A 17,595-nucleotide genomic window follows, 5' to 3' on the forward strand; every position below is an offset into this window, starting at 1 on the left:
TATTTTAAAATTCCATTAGCTTTATTGCTCGAGTATGTTTACAGGGTGTTTTCATAAAGTTGTAACATAGCGCCCTCGTGTAGTTGAAACGCCTCACTTCGCCTTCATTTCCTACCTCTTCAACCCACCATGTCAGAGGCAGCGCCGTCTAACCCCCAATACGATATTTACCACAAACCCTAGTCCAGCCACAAATAGTTCATAGTTCTGACGATATCCCCTGCCTATTTCAGTCCCCTCTGGCATTGCCATCTAGTGACTACCACCCTCACACAACGTTTAAGGGTAGGCTATAGAGTTCTGTTAGAAACGAAAGGTGCATGGAGAGAACACAGGGACAAACATGCCTAATATTTTTCAAAACGTGGTGCAAAATAATGCAGATTTCATTCTTTAACAGGAACAATCAAAGCAATTAAACAAAAAAATAATATATAAAGGAATATCTAGCTAATAGATGTCTGTGTTCACTAAAGGGTACTGAAGAGAATTGGAATTTTGAATGAAACTAAGGCAGTGTGGGTCAGACAGGCTGGCAGGGCTTCCCTGCTTGTTGCCACTCAGCCACTTCTTTATTCCTCTGCTCCATGTTTCCAACTGACTGCACCAGCCTCACCGTGGCAAATTATTCTGTCCCTCCTGGATAAATAAATATGAGAGAGAGTGAGTGAGAAAGAAAACGAGAGAGAAACCGGCCGGTTCAATTCTGGGTATGAGACTTTTCCTGTGTTACGACGACGTCTTCGTGGCAGCCTTTGATTCCATGGTCGCCGAGGCGACTACTGGTTCTGTGGCGGCAGAAGCGGGAACTGTGGCACCAGGGAGGGTCTGCTGCTCTGGGGCGGGGGTGACTGTGGAAAGGGTGAGGGGGGTGAAGGAGGAGATGTCGACAGGGGGAAGGGATGTTACCCCCTGGGGTAGGAGGGGGAGCTGGGACAGCATGGCAGGCAGGGGGGGGAGGGGGGCTAGACCAGGCAGGTTCAGAGGAGGGAAGGGTGCGAGTGGAGGGAATCCTGAAATGGAGGGGAGAGGAAGGGGCAGGTGAGAGAAAAGAGAGATCTGTAGTTGAACACATGAATAATCACACTGGTACATAATACGTTAATGCCTGGGGGTGGAAACCCACTGTTAGCATTAGCTGTTAGCTGTATAAACCTGCTGTTCCTGGTGGCAGTAGCCCGCTAATACCTGCTAGCGATACAGCACTGAGGTCTGGTAGTGCGGTGAGGTTGAGGTTGGGGAGGTTTGGGAATGGGGGCAGGCCGCCCGGGAGAGGCAACAGACCTACAATAGCACACAAACATACTTAATCAGTGTAGAAAAGGTATTGTGTGTAAGATTAGATCGTTTCAATTCGATCTTGAAATATAATTCTGAAGAGGCATCGACCGACCTGGTAGCGTGGTAGCGGGGTTGAAGGTCGTGGAGGCTGGGTTTAGGGGGCTAAGGGAGGTGGGCAGCAGGGGAACGGTGGGGAGACCTGAAAAAGAAAGAGAGTTTGAGAAGTTAGCACACAGTTGTATAGGAGAGAGAGGACCTTTTAGACCAAGGGTGGGCAAACTACGTCCCGCAGGCGGCAGCAGGAAGTTTGAGTAGAAAATGTCATAAATAAGTATTTATTTTGGGTAGAATATATATTTTTTTTTAAATACTCCAGGCCCCACTAATATTTAAAACTAAATAGAACTTAATAAATTATAAAGGCTCTGGAGCAACAAACCGCCCTTGCCGTCTCTGCCTGGCCGGTTCCCCTCTATCCACTGGGATTCTCTGCCTCTAACTCTATTACAGGGGCTGAGTCACTGGCTTACTGGTGCTCATTCATTCCGTCCCTACGAGGGGTGCGTCACTTGAGTGGGTTGAGTCACTGACGTGATCTTCCTGTCTTGGGTTGTGCAGTGGCGGAGATCTTTGTTTGCTATACTCGGCCTTGTCTCAGGATGGTAAGTTGGTGGTTGAAGATATCCTTCTAGTGGTTAGCTGCACTGGGAAAACTATTACACTCAACTGAACGACTTGATTAGTTTAGTGTTAGCTAGCTACATAGCTGTCTTTGCTGTCTTCGTATCATCGTATCCAAGATAATTGTGTTGTTTAGGTTTAGAGTGTGTAGTCTTAGAGTGATTATCTTAATTTACCGAGGTTAGCTAGCCAGCTATTTGTCGTCCTTAACGTAGGTGACTCTGCTAGCTAGCCAACAGCTAGCCAATGCTAGCCAACGTCTTCTGTATAGAACTCAACTACCCGGTCGCATTCACAGGTTGTATCACATTTTCACTTCATTTCATTACAGTACAACGGTTTGATTTGTTTGATCGTAGCTAGCTACTTAGCTAGCTACATAGCCGTCTTTGTATCAAAGATAATTGTGTAGTCTAGAGCGATTTTCTAGGTTCGCTAGCCATCTATTGTCGTTCTTTTAACGCAACGTAACGTAAACAACACTGCTAGCTAGCCTGCTAGCCCCGAATAGCAACACTGCAGAAACTATTACACTCAACGGAATGACTTGATTAGTGTAGTGTCAACAACGCACCCACTGCCAGCTGGCCTACTTCAGCAGTACTGTATCATTTTAATCATTTTAGTCAATAAGATTCTTGCTACGTAGCTTAACTTTCTGAACATTCGAGACGTGTAGTCCACTTGTCATTCCAATCTCCTTTGCATTAGCGTAGCCTCTTCTGTAGCCTGTCAACTATGTGTCTGTTTATCCCTGTTCTCTCCTCTCTGCACAGACCATACAAACGCTCCTCACCGCGTGGCCGCGGCCACCCTACTCTGGTGGTCCCAGCGCGCACGACCCACGTGGAGTTCCAGGTCTCCGGTAGCCTCTGGAACTGCCAATCTGCGGTCAACAAGGCAGAGTTCATCTCAGCCTATGCCTCCCTCCAGTCCCTCGACTTCTTGGCACTGACGGAAACATGGATCACCACAGACAACACTGCTACTCCTACTGCTCTCTCTTCGTCCGCCCACGTGTTCTCGCACACCCCGAGAGCGTCTGGTCAGCGGGGTGGTGGCACCGGGATCCTCATCTCTCCCAAGTGGTCATTCTCTCTTTCTCCCCTTACCCATCTGTCTATCGCCTCCTTTGAATTCCATGCTGTCACAGTTACTAGCCCTTTCAAGCTTAACATCCTTATCATTTATCGCCCTCCAGGTTCCCTCGGAGAGTTCATCAATGAGCTTGATGCCTTGATAAGCTCCTTTCCTGAGGACGGCTCACCTCTCACAGTTCTGGGCGACTTTAACCTCCCCACGTCTACCTTTGACTCTTTCCTCTCTGCCTCCTTCTTTCCACTCCTCTCCTCTTTTGACCTCACCCTCTCACCTTCCCCCTACTCACAAGGCAGGCAATACGCTCGACCTCATCTTTACTAGATGCTGTTCTTCCACTAACCTCATTGCAACTCCCCTCCAAGTCTCCGACCACTGCCTTGTATCCTTTTCCCTCTCGCTCTCATCCAACACCTCCCACACTGCCCCTACTCGGATGGTATCGCGCCGTCCCAACCTTCGCTCTCTCTCCCCCGCTACTCTCTCCTCTTCCATCCTATCATCTCTTCCCTCCGCTCAAACCTTCTCCCAACTATCTCCTGATTCTGCCTCCTCAACCCTCCTCTCCTCCCTCTCTGCATCCCTTGACTCTCTATGTCCCCTATCCTCCAGGCCGGCTCGGTCCTCCCCTCCCGCTCCGTGGCTCGATGACTCATTGCGAGCTCACAGAACAGGGCTCCGGGCAGCCGAGCGGAAATGGAGGAAAACTCGCCTCCCTGCGGACCTGGCATCCTTTCACTCCCTCCTCTCTACATTTTCCTCCTCTGTCTCTGCTGCTAAAGCCACTTTCTACCACGCTAAATTCCAAGCATCTGCCTCTAACCCTAGGAAGCTCTTTGCCACCTTCTCCTCCCTCCTGAATCCTCCGCCCCCTCCCCCCTCCTCCCTCTCTGCAGATGACTTCGTCAACCATTTTGAAAAGAAGGTCGACGACATCCGATCCTCGTTTGCTAAGTCAAACGACACCGCTGGTTCTGCTCACACTGCCCTACCCTGTGCTCTGACCTCTTTCTCCCCTCTCTCTCCAGATGAAATCTCAAGTCTTGTGACGGCCGGCCGCCCAACAACCTGCCCGCTTGACCCTATCCCCTCCTCTCTTCTCCAGACCATTTCCGGAGACCTTCTCCCTTACCTCACCTCGCTCATCAACTCATCCCTGACCGTTGGCTACATCCCTTCCGTCTTCAAGAGAGCGAGAGTTGCACCCCTTCTGAAAAAACCTACACTCGATCCCTCCGATGTCAACAATTACAGACCAGTATCCCTTCTTTCTTTTCTCTCCAAAACTCTTGAACGTGCCGTCCTTGGCCAGCTCTCCCACTATCTCTCTCTGAATGACCTTCTTGATCCAAATCAGTCAGGTTTCAAGACTAGTCATTCAACTGAGACTGCTCTCCTCTGTATCACGGAGGCGCTCCGCACTGCTAAAGCTAACTCTCTCTCCTCTGCTCTCATCCTTCTAGATCTATCGGCTGCCTTCGATACTGTGAACCATCAGATCCTCCTCTCCACCCTCTCCGAGTTGGGCATCTCCGGCGCGGCCCACGCTTGGATTGCGTCCTACCTGACAGGTCGCTCCTACCAGGTGGCGTGGCGAGAATCTGTCTCCTCACCACGCGCTCTCACCACTGGTGTCCCCCAGGGCTCTGTTCTTGGCCCTCTCCTATTCTCGCTATACACCAAGTCACTTGGCTCTGTCATAACCTCACATGGTCTCTCTTATCATTGCTATGCAGACGACACACAATTAATCTTCTCCTTTCCCCCTTCTGATGACCAGGTGGCGAATCGCATCTCTGCATGTCTGGCAGACATATCAGTGTGGATGACGGATCACCACCTCAGGTGCTGAACCTCGGCAAGACGGAGCTGCTCTTCCTCCCGGGGAAGGACTGCCCGTTCCATGATCTCGCCATCACGGTTGACAACTCCATTGTGTCCTCCTCCCAGAGCGCCAAGAACCTTGGCGTGATCCTGGACAACACCCTGTCGTTCTCAACTAACATCAAGGCGGTGGCCCGTTCCTGTAGGTTCATGCTCTACAACATCCGCAGAGTACGACCCTGCCTCACACAGGAAGCGGCGCAGGTCCTAATCCAGGCACTTGTCATCTCCCGTCTGGATTACTGCAACTCGCTGTTGGCTGGGCTCCCTGCCTGTGCCATTAAACCCCTTCAACTCATCCAGAACGCCGCAGCCCGTCTGGTGTTCAACCTTCCCAAGTTCTCACGTCACCCCGCTCCTCCGTTCTCTCCACTGGCTTCCAGTTGAAGCTCGCATCCGCTACAAGACCATGGTGCTTGCCTACGGAGCTGTGAGGGGAACGGCACCTCAGTACCTCCAGGCTCTGATCAGGCCCTACACCCAAACAAGGGCACTGCGTTCATCCACCTCAGGCCTGCTCGCCTCCCTACCACTGAGGAAGTACAGCTCCCGCTCAGCCCAGTCAAAACTGTTCGCTGCCCTGGCCCCCCAATGGTGGAACAAACTCCCTCACGACGCCAGGACAGCGGAGTCAATCACCACCTTCCGGAGACACCTGAAACCCCACCTCTTTAAGGAATACCTAGGATAGGTTAAGTAATCCCTCTCACCCCACCCCCCCTAAGTTTTAGATGCACTATTGTTAAGTGACTGTCCCACTGGATGTCATAAGGTGAATGCACCAATTTGTAAGTCGCTCTGGATAAGAGCGTCTGCTAAATGACTTAAATGTAAATGTAATGTAAATGGTGTGGGGGCTGTGCTTTGGCAAAGTGGGTGGGGTTATATCCTTCCTGTTTGGCCCTGTCCGGGGGTATCATCAGATGGGGCCACAGTGTCTCCTGACCCCTCCCGTCTCAGCCTCCAGTATTTATGCTGCAGTAATTTGTGTGTCGGGACCTAGGGTCAGTTTGTTATATCTGGAGTACTTCTCCCGTCTTATCCGGTGTCCTGTGTGAATTTAAGTATGCCCTCTTTAATTCTCCCTTTCTCTCGGAGGACCTGAGTCCTAGGACCATGCCTCAGGACTACCTGGCATGATGACTCATTGCTGTCCCCAGTCCACCTGGCCGTGCTGCTGCTTCAGTTTCAACTGTTCTGCCTGCAGCTATGGAATCCTGACCTGTTCACCGGACGTGCTACCTGTTCCAGACGTGCCGTTTTCCACTCTCTAGAGACAGCAGGAGTGGTAGTGATCGGCTATGAAAAGCCAACTGACATTTACTCCTGAGGTGCTGACCTGTTGCACCCTCGACAACTTCTGTGATTATTATTATTTGACCATGCTGGTCATTTATGAACATTTGAACATCTTGGCCATGTTCTGTTATAATCTCCACCCGGCGCAGCCAGAAGAGGACTGGCCACCCCACATAGCCTGGTTCCTCTCTAGGTTTCTTCCTAGGTTTTGGCCTTTCTAGGGAGTTTTTCCTAGCCACCGTGCTTCTACACCTGCATTGCTTGCTGTTTGGGGTTTTAGGCTGGGTTTCTGTACAGCACTTTGAGATATCAGCTGATGTACGAAGGGCTATATAAATAAATGTGCTTTTATTTAAAGGACCTACAGTGCATTCAGAAAGTATTCAGGCCCCTTGACTTTCTCCACTTTGTTACATTAAAGCCTTATTATTTTCCCTTATCTACACATAATAGCCATTGATCATCCTTGAGATGCTTCTACAACTTGTTTGGAGTCCACCTGTGGTAAATTCAATTGATTGGACATGATTAGGAAAGGCACACACCTGTCTCTATAAATGTCCCACAGTTGACCGTGCATGTCAGCAAAAACCAAGCCATGAGGTCGAAGGAATTGTCTGTAGAGCTCCAAGACAGGATTGTGTCGAGGCACAGATCTGGGGGAAGGGTACCAACATATTTCTGCAGCATTGAAGGTCCCTAAGAACACAGTGGCCTCCATCATTCTTAAATGGAAGAAGCTTGGAACCAACAAGACTCTTCCTAAAGCTGGCCGGCCAGCCAAACTGAGCAATCGGGGGAGAAAGGCCTTGGTCAGGCAGGTCACCAAGAACCCGATGGTCACTCTGATAGAGCTCCAGAGTTCCTCTGTGGAGATGAGAGAACCTTCCAGAAGGACAACCATCTCTGCAGCAATCCACCAGTCAGGCCTTTATGGTAGAATGGCCAGATGGAAGCCACTCCTCAGTAAAAAAAGGCACATGACAGCCCGCTTGGAGTTTGCCAAAAGGCACCTAAAGGACTCTCAGACAATTACAAACAAGATTCTCTGGGCAGATGAAACCAAGATTGAACTCTTTGGCCTGAATGCCAAGCGTCATGTCTGGAGGAAACCTGGCACCTCCCCTACTGTTTAGCATGGTGGTGGCAGCTTCATGCAGTGAGGATGTTTTTCAACAGCAGAGATTGGGAGTAGTCAGGATCAAGCAAAAGATATACGGAGCAAAGTACAGAGAGACCCTTGATGAAAACCTGCTCCAGGTTTCTCAGGACTGGGGCGAAGGTTCACCTTCCAACAGGACAACGACCCAAAGCACACAGCCAAGATGATGCAGGCATGGCTTCGGGACAAGTCTCCGAATGTCCTTGAGTGGCCCAGCCAGAGCCCGGACTTGAACCCGATCGAAAATCTCTGGAGACCTGAAAAAGCTGGGCAACGTTGCTCCCCATCCAACCTGACAGTGCTTGAGAGAATCTGCATGGGAGAACTCCCCAAATACAGGTGTACCAATTTTGTAGTGTCATACCTCCTTTGGTCGTCTTTCCTTCCAGTTCTCTGCTGCCAATGACTGGAACGAATTGCAAAAATCTCTGAAGCTGGAGACTCACATCTCCCTCACTAGCTTTAAGCACCAGCTGTCAGAGCAGCTCACAGATCACTGCACCTGTACATAGCCCATCTATCTACCTACCTCATCCCCATACTGGTATTTATTTAGCTCCTTTGCACTCCAGTATATCAACCTGCACATTCATCTTCTGCCGATCTACCATTCCAGTGTTTAATTGCGATATTGTAATTACCTCGCCACCATGGCCTATTTATTTCCTTAACTTACCTCATTTGCACTCACTGTATATAGACTTTTTGTTTTCTTTTGTTCTACTGTATTATTGACTGTATGTTTTGTTTATTCCATGTGTAACTCTGTGTTGTTGTGTGTGTCGAATTGCTACGCTTTATCTTGGCCAGGTCGCAGTTGTAAATGAGAACTTGTTCTCAACTAGCCTACCTGGTTAATTAAAGGTGAAATAAATTTAAATACCCAAGAAGACTCCAGACTAATCGCTGCCAAAGGTGCTTCAACAAAGTACTAAGTAAAGGTTCGGAATAATTATGTGCATGTGATATTTCTGTTTATTATTTGTAAGAAATTTGCAAATGTTTTTTTAAAACTCAAAACCTTTTCTTTGTCATTATGGGGTATTGCGTTTAAATTGAGGGTGGGGGAAACTAAGCAATTTTAGAATAAGGCTGAAATGAAACAAAATGCTTACAAAGTCAAGGGCTCTGAATACTTTCCAAATGCACTGTATATATTTTCAAATAACTGCCTGTTTTGTGGCCCGCAAATTGATATTGACCAAGAAAAAAAAGAAATAATATGATTTATGTGCGACCCTAAATTGTATTTCAAAATCCCGATGTGACCTTGGAGAAAAAAGAAAGAAAGTTTCCCCATCTGTAGTTTGAAGGGGGTGGGGAGGCCATCTGGATCCATATTAAAAATGATTGGTCAAACCCTGGTGCCACATTCCATTCCAGACATTTCTTAACACTTTGATACCATATTATGTTGAGAGAGAAAGCAAGAGAGATTAAGTACCTGTCTGAAGCTCACTTGGAATGGTGGGTGGAGCTGAGTTGATTGACAGGCTGGACAGCGAATCTTCTAACCCCGTGGGGACAGAGGGCACAGCAGGGGGTGGGGTTACAGCAGAGAGCTGAACCTGAGTGGGAGGGAGTAATAAGGCAAAAGCAGAGAGAAAGATAGATGGAGAGAGGAATAAAAAAATATGTGAGGGGTGGCTGATGAACAGGGAAGGTCAAGTGCATTTAAAACAAGTAATTCATAATTCTAATGAAAACCTTTCCTCTCGGTCTCGCTTGTCTGCACTGGGAGGGACAGTCAAACATACAGTACCAATCAAAAGTTTGGACACCTATTCATGCAAGGTTTTTGAGTCTTCACTACAGCCCGTTTGGAAACCAGGATGCATCACATCCGGCCGGGATTGGGAGTTCCATAGGGCTGCGCACAATTGGCCCAGGTTCGTCCAGGTTTGGCCGTCACTGTAAACAAGAATTTGTTCTTAACTGACTTGCCTAGTTAAACAAAACTTTTTTTTTGCCTTGATGACAGCTTTGCACGCTCTTGGCACTCAACCAGCTTCATCTGTTATGCTTTTCAAACAATTTTGAAGGAGTTCCCACATATGTATACTTGTTGGTTGCTTTTCCTTCACTCTGCGATCAACTCATCCCAAACTATCTCAATTAGGTTGAGGTCAGGTGATTGTGGAGGCCAGGTTATCTGATGCAGCACTCCATCACTCTCCTTGGTCAAATAGCCCTTACACAGCCTGGAGGTGTGTTTTGGTTCATTGTCCTGTTAAAAAACAAATGATAGTGGGACTAGGCGCAAACCAGATGGGATGATGTATCGCTGCAGAATGCTGTGGTAGCCATGCCGGTTAAGTGTGCCTTGAATTCTAAATAAATCACTGACAGTGTCACCAGCAAAGCACCCACACACCATCACACCTCCTCCTCCATGCTTCACAGTGGGACCTACACAGAGGTCATCCGTTCACCTACTCTGCATCTCACAAAGACACGGCGGTCTGAACCAAAAATCTCAAATTTGGACTCAGACGAAAAGGACCGAGTTCCACAGGTCTAATGTACATTGCTCATGTTTCTTGGCCCAAGCAAGTCTCTTCTTATTGGTGTTCTTTAGTAGTTTTTTCTTTGTAGCAATTCGACCACGAAGGCCTGATTCAGTCTCCTCTGAACAGTTGATGTTGAGACGTGTATTACTTAAACTCTGAAGCATTTATTTGGGCTGCAATTTCTGAGGTTGGTAACTCAAGAACGTATCCTCTGCAGCAGAGGTAACTCTGGGTCGTCTTTTCCTGTGGCGATCCTCATGAGAGCCAGTTATATCATAGCGTTTGATGGTTTTTGCACTTGAAGAAACGTTCAAAGTTCTTAATTTTCCAGATTGACTGACCTTCATGTCTTAAAGTAATGATGGACTGTCGTTTCTCTTTGCTTATTTGAGCTGTTCTTGCCATAATATGGACTTGGTCTTTTACAACATAGGGCTATCTTCTGTATACCACCCCTACCATGTCACAACACAACTGATTGGCTCAAACACATTAAGGAAAGTAATTACACAAATTAACCTAACAAGGCACATCTGTTAATTGAAATGCATTCCAGGTGACTACCTCATGAAGCTGGTTGAGAGAATTCCAAGCGTGTGCAAAGCTGTCAAGGCAACGGGTGGCTACTTAGAAGAATCTCAAAACATATTTACATTTCTTTAACACTTTTCTGGTTACTACATGATTCCATATGTGTAATTTCATAGTTTTGATGTCTTCACTGTTATTCTACAATGTAGAAAATAGTAAAAATAAAGGAAAAGCCTTGAATGAGTAGGTGTTCAAACTTTTGACTGGTACAGTACATACATAATGAGCCTTTCATAGCTCATAACCTAGCCCTGGTCGGGGGGGGGGGTCTTTTTGCCCTCATAACAGCCTCAATTCGTCAGGGCATGGGCTCTACAAGGTGTCAAAAGCGTTCCACAGGGATGCTGGCCCATGTTGACTCCAATGCTTCCCACAGTTGTGTCAGGTTTGTGTAAAAAAATCTGCAGCATTGCAGTTCTTGACAAACTGGTGTGTCTGGCACCCTCTACCAGACCCCTTTCAAAGGCACTTACATATTTTGTCTTGCCCATTCACCCTCTGAATGGCACATATACACAATCCTTCTTTAACCCATCTCCCCCTTCATCTACACTGATTTAAGTGGATTTAACAAGTGACATCAATAAGGGATCATAGCTCCCATCTGGATTCACCTGGTCAGTCTACGTCATAGAAAGAGTTCTTAATATTTTGTACACTCAGTGTATGTCATAGTAGATGGATTACAAAAGAGCATAAAGTGACAGTGTCCACTGACCGTCCAGGCAGTTATGGCTGTTCTGATTCTGGGCTCTGTTTTGGTCAAGTTCTGGGTCGTTACTAACCTCAGTGAATCCGTCCTTGAGCGCGCTGATGGGCTCACCACTGGGAATGTGACCCGGAAAACTAATCTTCTTCCCTTCTTCAAATGGCCGGGTGGGAATTCTGTGCAGGTAACCGTATCCGATGCCACATCCCAGACTGTAACAGAGGAGCAGGAGATAGCATTAGCGTGATGTCACTTGTCAGACTGAAGTGTGTAGCGTGTGTATTGTATGTTGGTTACCTGCCCTCCCCTCCCCAGGAACTGTTGGGGGTGATGACCACCTCTCTGCAGTTGTCTGTGTCTGTGTTATAGACATATAGCTTCAACCCCTTTCCCTCATGGGTCTCAATTAGAGAAAACAGGTCCTCCGACTGAGGAGAGAGAAAGGTGGAAGGGAGGGAGATAGAGATCAACTTCAATGACTTGTACCCAAATGCTGATTGGAAGTCTTAACTCCTAGTGTAGAATGCATGGAATAGTAGTGTCAGTGTGTGCGCACCTCGTTCATAACGGTGTCGGCTCCTATGATGTAATCAGTGTGGGGCCGCAAGCCAGCCAGGGCTGCCGGAGAGTTAGGCTCCACCTCCTGAGAAAGAGAGACCCTTGGTTAATTGTATTTTATATAACAAAGCAAGTCAGTTAAGAACAAATTCGTATTTACAATGACAGCCTACCCCGGCCAAACCCTAACAACGCTGGGCCAATTGTTCTCCACCATCTGGGACTCCCAATCACGGACGGTTGTGATACAGCTTGGAATCGAACCAGGGTCTGTAGTGACGCCTCTAGCACTGAGATGCAGTGCCTTAGACCGCTGCGCCACTCGGGAATCCCAACTTATATCAAGAGTTACACCTGCCCGGTACACTGGGGCGAGCTAAATTGGGCACACCCATTGGCTACTCACCAGCACGTGCCAGATGTTCTCATTGGCTCCCTCGAAGCTGCAGAAGCGTATGGAGACACCCAGCAGGCCCTGGCCACCCCAGAGGTTGCTTGGGGTGACGGTGGACTCCCTGAGCTCCAGGGTCTTAGAGGAGTAAACCAGCATTCTAACTGGCTTCTCCACACTGGCCTTCAACAGGTCCTTCAGAGTGTCATTATCCTTGTTCTGAAACACAGACAGGGTAAATTATAGAATTAGAATAAGTAGAATGGACAATCAGAGCTATACAGTACAAGACAGCATCCTCAGTGGGGGTTTGTGTATGTAGTAAGTGTGTGTTGAACATACCGATTCAACAGCATGTCTTTGCTTACCAGTCTTTCATTGTTGATGGAGACGATAAAGTCAAAGAAAGGCTCCAGTCCTGCACGGTGTCCTGGAGAATTCTCCTGAACCTGAGGAGAAGAGAGAGGCGACATGACTTGTAACAACTGTATTTTGTGATTGAAGGGGAGCACCTGGAACAAGGTTTGAACAAGGACCATGGAAGTTACAGGTTATCTACACCACCGCCTGTGACATGAGATCCATCTAAGGTTCTGTCTTCTTGGCAAAGGTTAGGGCGTTGCACATCATCTTTGAACTTTTAGCAGTAGCCTTAGAATGAAACAGGTATTACAAGCTACACCTGTAATACCAAAAGGTTGGTTACCTGTCTGTCTCAAGTTCAAATGGATCCTTGTCACATCAACATATTGAAGATGGAGGTCTATACATTTAGGGAGTAATGAGACATTCAGGTGGTCTGGCAAATGTGTAAATCAAAGACATGACTCTGTGATGTTGAGGATTCTGTCAACAATGCGGCAGCACCTACAAGTTGACATTATGACAGCTAGCATTGAGCTGGCTAGCTCATTTAAACACCATTCACTCTGTCTAACTGCCTGGTTGTTTTGACAGTTAACCTTGTTTACCAAACAATACATGCAACTAATAACACTCATACCTTTCAAAGCTGCATGCAAAATGATATGCAAATATTTAACTTGGACAATTACACAATACAACTGCAGCAAATGCTGGGGGAAAATAGCGTTAACAATGTCTATTAGCATTAGCTGCATGTAGGCCGGAATGTGATCCCCGGCCTCTATCTGACGGTGAGGACACAATTAGATCCTGCTGTGGGACCATTCTTACCGATGCTAACATTATTTTGCAGACGTCAAAAAAAAACAAAAAAACACATACCCGAAGAACATGGTAGCCTTCGGATCCTCCTCCCGGTATCTCGACACTCTGCGACCCCCCCATGTCACGGCTGGTTTATATCGTAGTAAGGATTTAATGCTTGATATTTTTCTGCTCAAGTAATATTGCTAACTGGCTAGCTTCAACTCTACTAAGGCGGCCTGCCAGCTGAGCACTTGTGTTGTTACGTGGCAGTCCACCAGGAAACAGGGCTGATGGGAGTTTTCCCATGGCAGCAGATCTAGAATCAGTTTATCCACCCAAATACTGTAATTATTAATTAGTGGGAAAATTGCAAAACTGACCCAAGACCAGTGTCTATGACCAAGTGTAGGCTGGTGACATGCGCAAGTCTTGGGCTTCAGGTGCTGCTTTTGAATTGTGATATGCAGTATACTCAGACAGTAGTACTAGTATTGGCATATTGTACCATTATATCACAATTGACTGTAAAACCTAGCAGCTGTTTTTCACCCCTCAAAAAAGTGGGTAACAGATTGATAAAGTAACACTGGTAACATTCGGCAAGCGCTACTGGAGTGCCAAGTCTAGGACCAAAAAGCTTCTTAGCAGTTTCTTTAATGCAGGGAAACTTAAATCCGTTTTACCAAATTTCTATCAGCATGTTAAATGTGCAACCAGAGGAAATAGAACTGAACCACCTTTACTCCACACACAGACGCTTACAAAGATTTCCCTCGCCTTCCATTTGGCAAATATGAACATAACTCTATCCTCCTGATTCCTGTTTACAAGCAAAAATTAAAGGAGAGGAAGCACTAGTGACTTGATCAATAAAAAAAAGTGGTCAGAGGGGGCAGATGCTAAGCTACAGGACTGTTTTGCTAGCACACTGGAATATGTTCCGGGATTCCTCCGATTGCATTGAGGAGTACACCACATCTGTCATTGGCTTCATCAATAAGTGCATCGATGACTTCAACCCCACAGTGATTGTACTTACATACCCCAACCAGAAGCCATGGATTAACAGGCAGCATCCTCACTGAGCTAAAGGCTAGAGCTGCCGCTTTCAAGGAGCAGGACCTGAAAGCTTATAAGAAATCCCGCTATGCCCTCCGACGAACCATCAAACAGGCAAAGTGTCAATACAGGACTAAGATTGAATCGTACTACACTGGCTCCAATGATCGTCGGATGTGGCAGGGCTTGCAAACCATTACAGACTACAAAGGGAATCACAGCCGAGAGCTGCCCAGTGACACAAGCCTACCATGAGCTAAATTACTTCTATGCTCACTTCGAGGCAAATAACACTGCAACATGCATGAGAGCACCAGCTGTTCTGGAAGTCTGTGTGATCAGCTCTCCGCAGCCGATGTGAGTAAGACCTTTAAACAGGTCAACATTCGCAAGGCCACAGGGCCAGATGGATTACCAGGATGTGTACTGTGAGCACACCAACTGGCAAGTGTCTTCACTGACATTTTCAACCTCTCCCTGTCTGAGTCTGTAATACCAACAAGTTTTAAGAAGACCACCATAGTCCCTGTGCCCAAGAACACTAAGATAACCTGCTTAAATGACTACCGACCCGTAGCACTCACGTCTGTAGCCATGAAATGCTTTGAAAGGCTGGTCATGGCTCACATCAACAACATCATCCCAACAGATCCACAGATGATGCAATCTCTATTGCACTCCACACTGCACATTCCCACCTGGACAAAAGGAACACCTATGTGAGAATGCTATTCATTGACTACAGCTCAGCGTTAAACAACATAGTGTCCTCAAAGCTCATCACTAAGCTAAGGGTAGGTAACAACACATCCACCACTCTGATCCTCAACACGGGGTCCCCTCAGGGGTGCGTGCTCAGTCCCCTCCTGTACTCCCTGTTCACTCATGACTGCACGGCCAGGCACAACTCCAACACCATCATTCAATTTACAACAGTAGAAGGCCTGATCACCGACAACGACGAGACAGCCTATAGGGAGGAGGTCAGAGACCTGGCTGTGTGGTGCAAGGACAACAACCTCTCTGTCAACGTGATCAAGACAAAGGAGATGTTTGTGGACTACAGGAAAAAGAGGACTGAGCACGGCCCCATTCTCATCGATGGGGCTGCAGTGGAGCAGGTTGAGAGCTTCAAGTTCCTTGGTGTCCACATCACCAACAAACTGATATGGTCCAAGCACACCAAGACAGTCGTAAAGAGGTCACAAAAAAGCCTATCCACCTCAGGAGACTGAAAAGATTTGGCATGGGTTCTCAGATCTCCAAACGTTTCTACAGTTGCACCATCGAGTGCATCCTGATGGGTTGCACTGGTATGGCAACTGCTCTGCCTCCAACCGCAAGGTACTACAGAGTGTAGTATGAACGGCCCAGTACATCACTGGGGCCAAGCTTCCTGCCATCCAGGACCTCTATACCAGGCGGTGTCAGAGGAAGGCCCGAAAAATGGTCAAAGACACCAGCCACCCTAGTCATAGACTGTTCTCTCTGCTACCGCACAGCAAGTGGTACCGGAGCACCAAGTCTAGGTCCAAGTGGCTTCTAAACAGCTTCTACCTCCTAGTCAAATGGCTACCCAGACTACTTGCAGTACCCCCTCTTTACACCACTGCTACTCTTTACACCACTCACACTGCTTTTCTTTATCTTGGCCAGGTCGTGGTTGTAAATGAGAACTTGTTCTCAACTGGCCTACCTGGTTAAATAAAGGTGAAATAAACTCTCTGTTGTCATCTATGCATAGTCACTTTAATAATTCTACCTACATGTACATATTACCTCAACTAACCAATGCCCCCACACATTGACTCTGTACCGGTACCCCCCTTGTGTATAGTATCGCTACTGTTATTTTATTGTTGCTCTTTAATTACTTGTTACTTTTCTCTCTTATTCTTATCCATATTTTTTTCAACTATATTTTTGGTTAGGGGCTCGTAAGTAAGCATTTCACTGTTGTATTCGGGGCATGTGACTAATAACATTTGATTTGATTTGAAATACCCCCCTGTTTTTTACACCGCTGCTATTGGCTGTTTATTATGCATAACCCCTTTACAAATTATCTTGACTAACCTTGTACCCCCGCAGATTGACTCTGTCTCTTTTTCTTGAACTTCAAAGTTGGTTAAGGTCTTAAACGTGTTAACCCTCGCAAGGCTGCAGGCCCAGACGGCATCCCCAGCCGCGCCCTCAGAGCATGCGCAGACCAGCTGGCCGGTGTGTTTACGGACATATTCAATCAATCCCTATACCAGTCTGCTGTTCCCACATGCTTCAAGAGGGCCACCATTGTTCCTGTTCCCAAGAAAGCTAAGGTAACTAACTGAGCTAAACGACTACTCACGACTACTCAAACGACTACTCAAGTGCTTTGAGAGACTAGTCAAGGACCATATCACCTCCACACTACCTGACACCCTAGACCCACTCCAATTTGCTTACCGCCCAAATAGGTCCACAGGCGATGCAATCTCAACCACACTGCACACTGCCCTAACCCATCTGGACAAGAGGAATACCTATGTGAGAATGCTGTTCATCGACTACAGCTCGGGCATTCAACACCATAGTACCCTCCAAGCTCGTCATCAAGCTCGAGACCATGGGTCTCGACCCCGCCCTGTGCAACTGGGTACTGGACTTCCTAACGGGCCGCCCCCAGGTGGTGAGGGTAGGCAACAACATCTCCACCCCGCTGATCCTCAACACTGGGGCCCCACAAGGGTGCGTTCTGAGCCCTCTCCTGTACTCACTGTTCACCCACGACTGCGTGGCCACGCACGTCTCCAACTCAATCATCAAGTTTGCGGACGACACAACAGTGGTAGGCTTTATTACCAACAACGACGAGACGGCCTACAGGGAGGAGGTGAGGGCCCTCGGAGTGTGGTGTCAGAAAAATAACCTCACACTCAACGTCAACAAAACTAAGGAGATGATTGTGGACTTCCGGAAACAGCAGAGGGAACACCCCCCTATCCACATCGATGGAACAGTAGTGGAGAGGGTAGTAAGTTTTAAGTTCCTCGGCATACACATCACAGACAAAACTGAATTGGTCCACTCACACAGACAGCATCGTGAAGAAGGCGCAGCAGCGCCTCTTCAACCTCAGGAGGCTGAAGAAATTCGGCTTGACACCAAAAGCACTCACAAACTTCTACAGATGCACAATCGAGAGCATCCTGGCGGGCTG

The 17,595-nt window shown here is 47.5% G+C and overlaps 1 protein-coding gene across 3 annotated transcripts; it reads right to left on the reverse strand.

Annotated features, from left to right (window-relative positions):
- On the reverse strand, positions 1-13,606 carry gorasp2 (golgi reassembly stacking protein 2). Of its 3 annotated transcripts, XM_046322439.1 has the most exons (11): positions 13,413-13,606; positions 12,533-12,613; positions 12,180-12,383; positions 11,772-11,858; positions 11,513-11,643; positions 11,292-11,427; positions 8,850-8,973; positions 1,394-1,480; positions 1,156-1,284; positions 725-1,013; positions 1-639 (listed from the first exon to the last, which is right to left on the reverse strand). In XM_046322439.1, the coding sequence occupies exons 1-10, from the start codon at positions 13,473-13,475 to the stop codon at positions 730-732; spliced, it is 1,326 nt and encodes a 441-aa protein (XP_046178395.1). In that variant the 5' UTR covers positions 13,476-13,606; the 3' UTR covers positions 1-639; positions 725-729. The 3 variants fall into 3 exon arrangements, with proteins under 3 accessions (XP_046178395.1, XP_046178394.1, XP_046178396.1); XM_046322438.1 differs by having other exon boundaries at positions 1-1,013; XM_046322440.1 differs by having other exon boundaries at positions 1-1,013; positions 1,189-1,284; positions 13,413-13,605.
- Between the last annotated feature and the right edge of the window lie 3,989 nt (positions 13,607-17,595).

The sequence above is a fragment of the Oncorhynchus gorbuscha genome, linkage group LG22 (genome assembly GCF_021184085.1).
Source record: "Oncorhynchus gorbuscha isolate QuinsamMale2020 ecotype Even-year linkage group LG22, OgorEven_v1.0, whole genome shotgun sequence".
NCBI classification, from domain to species: Eukaryota; Metazoa; Chordata; class Actinopteri; order Salmoniformes; family Salmonidae; genus Oncorhynchus; species Oncorhynchus gorbuscha.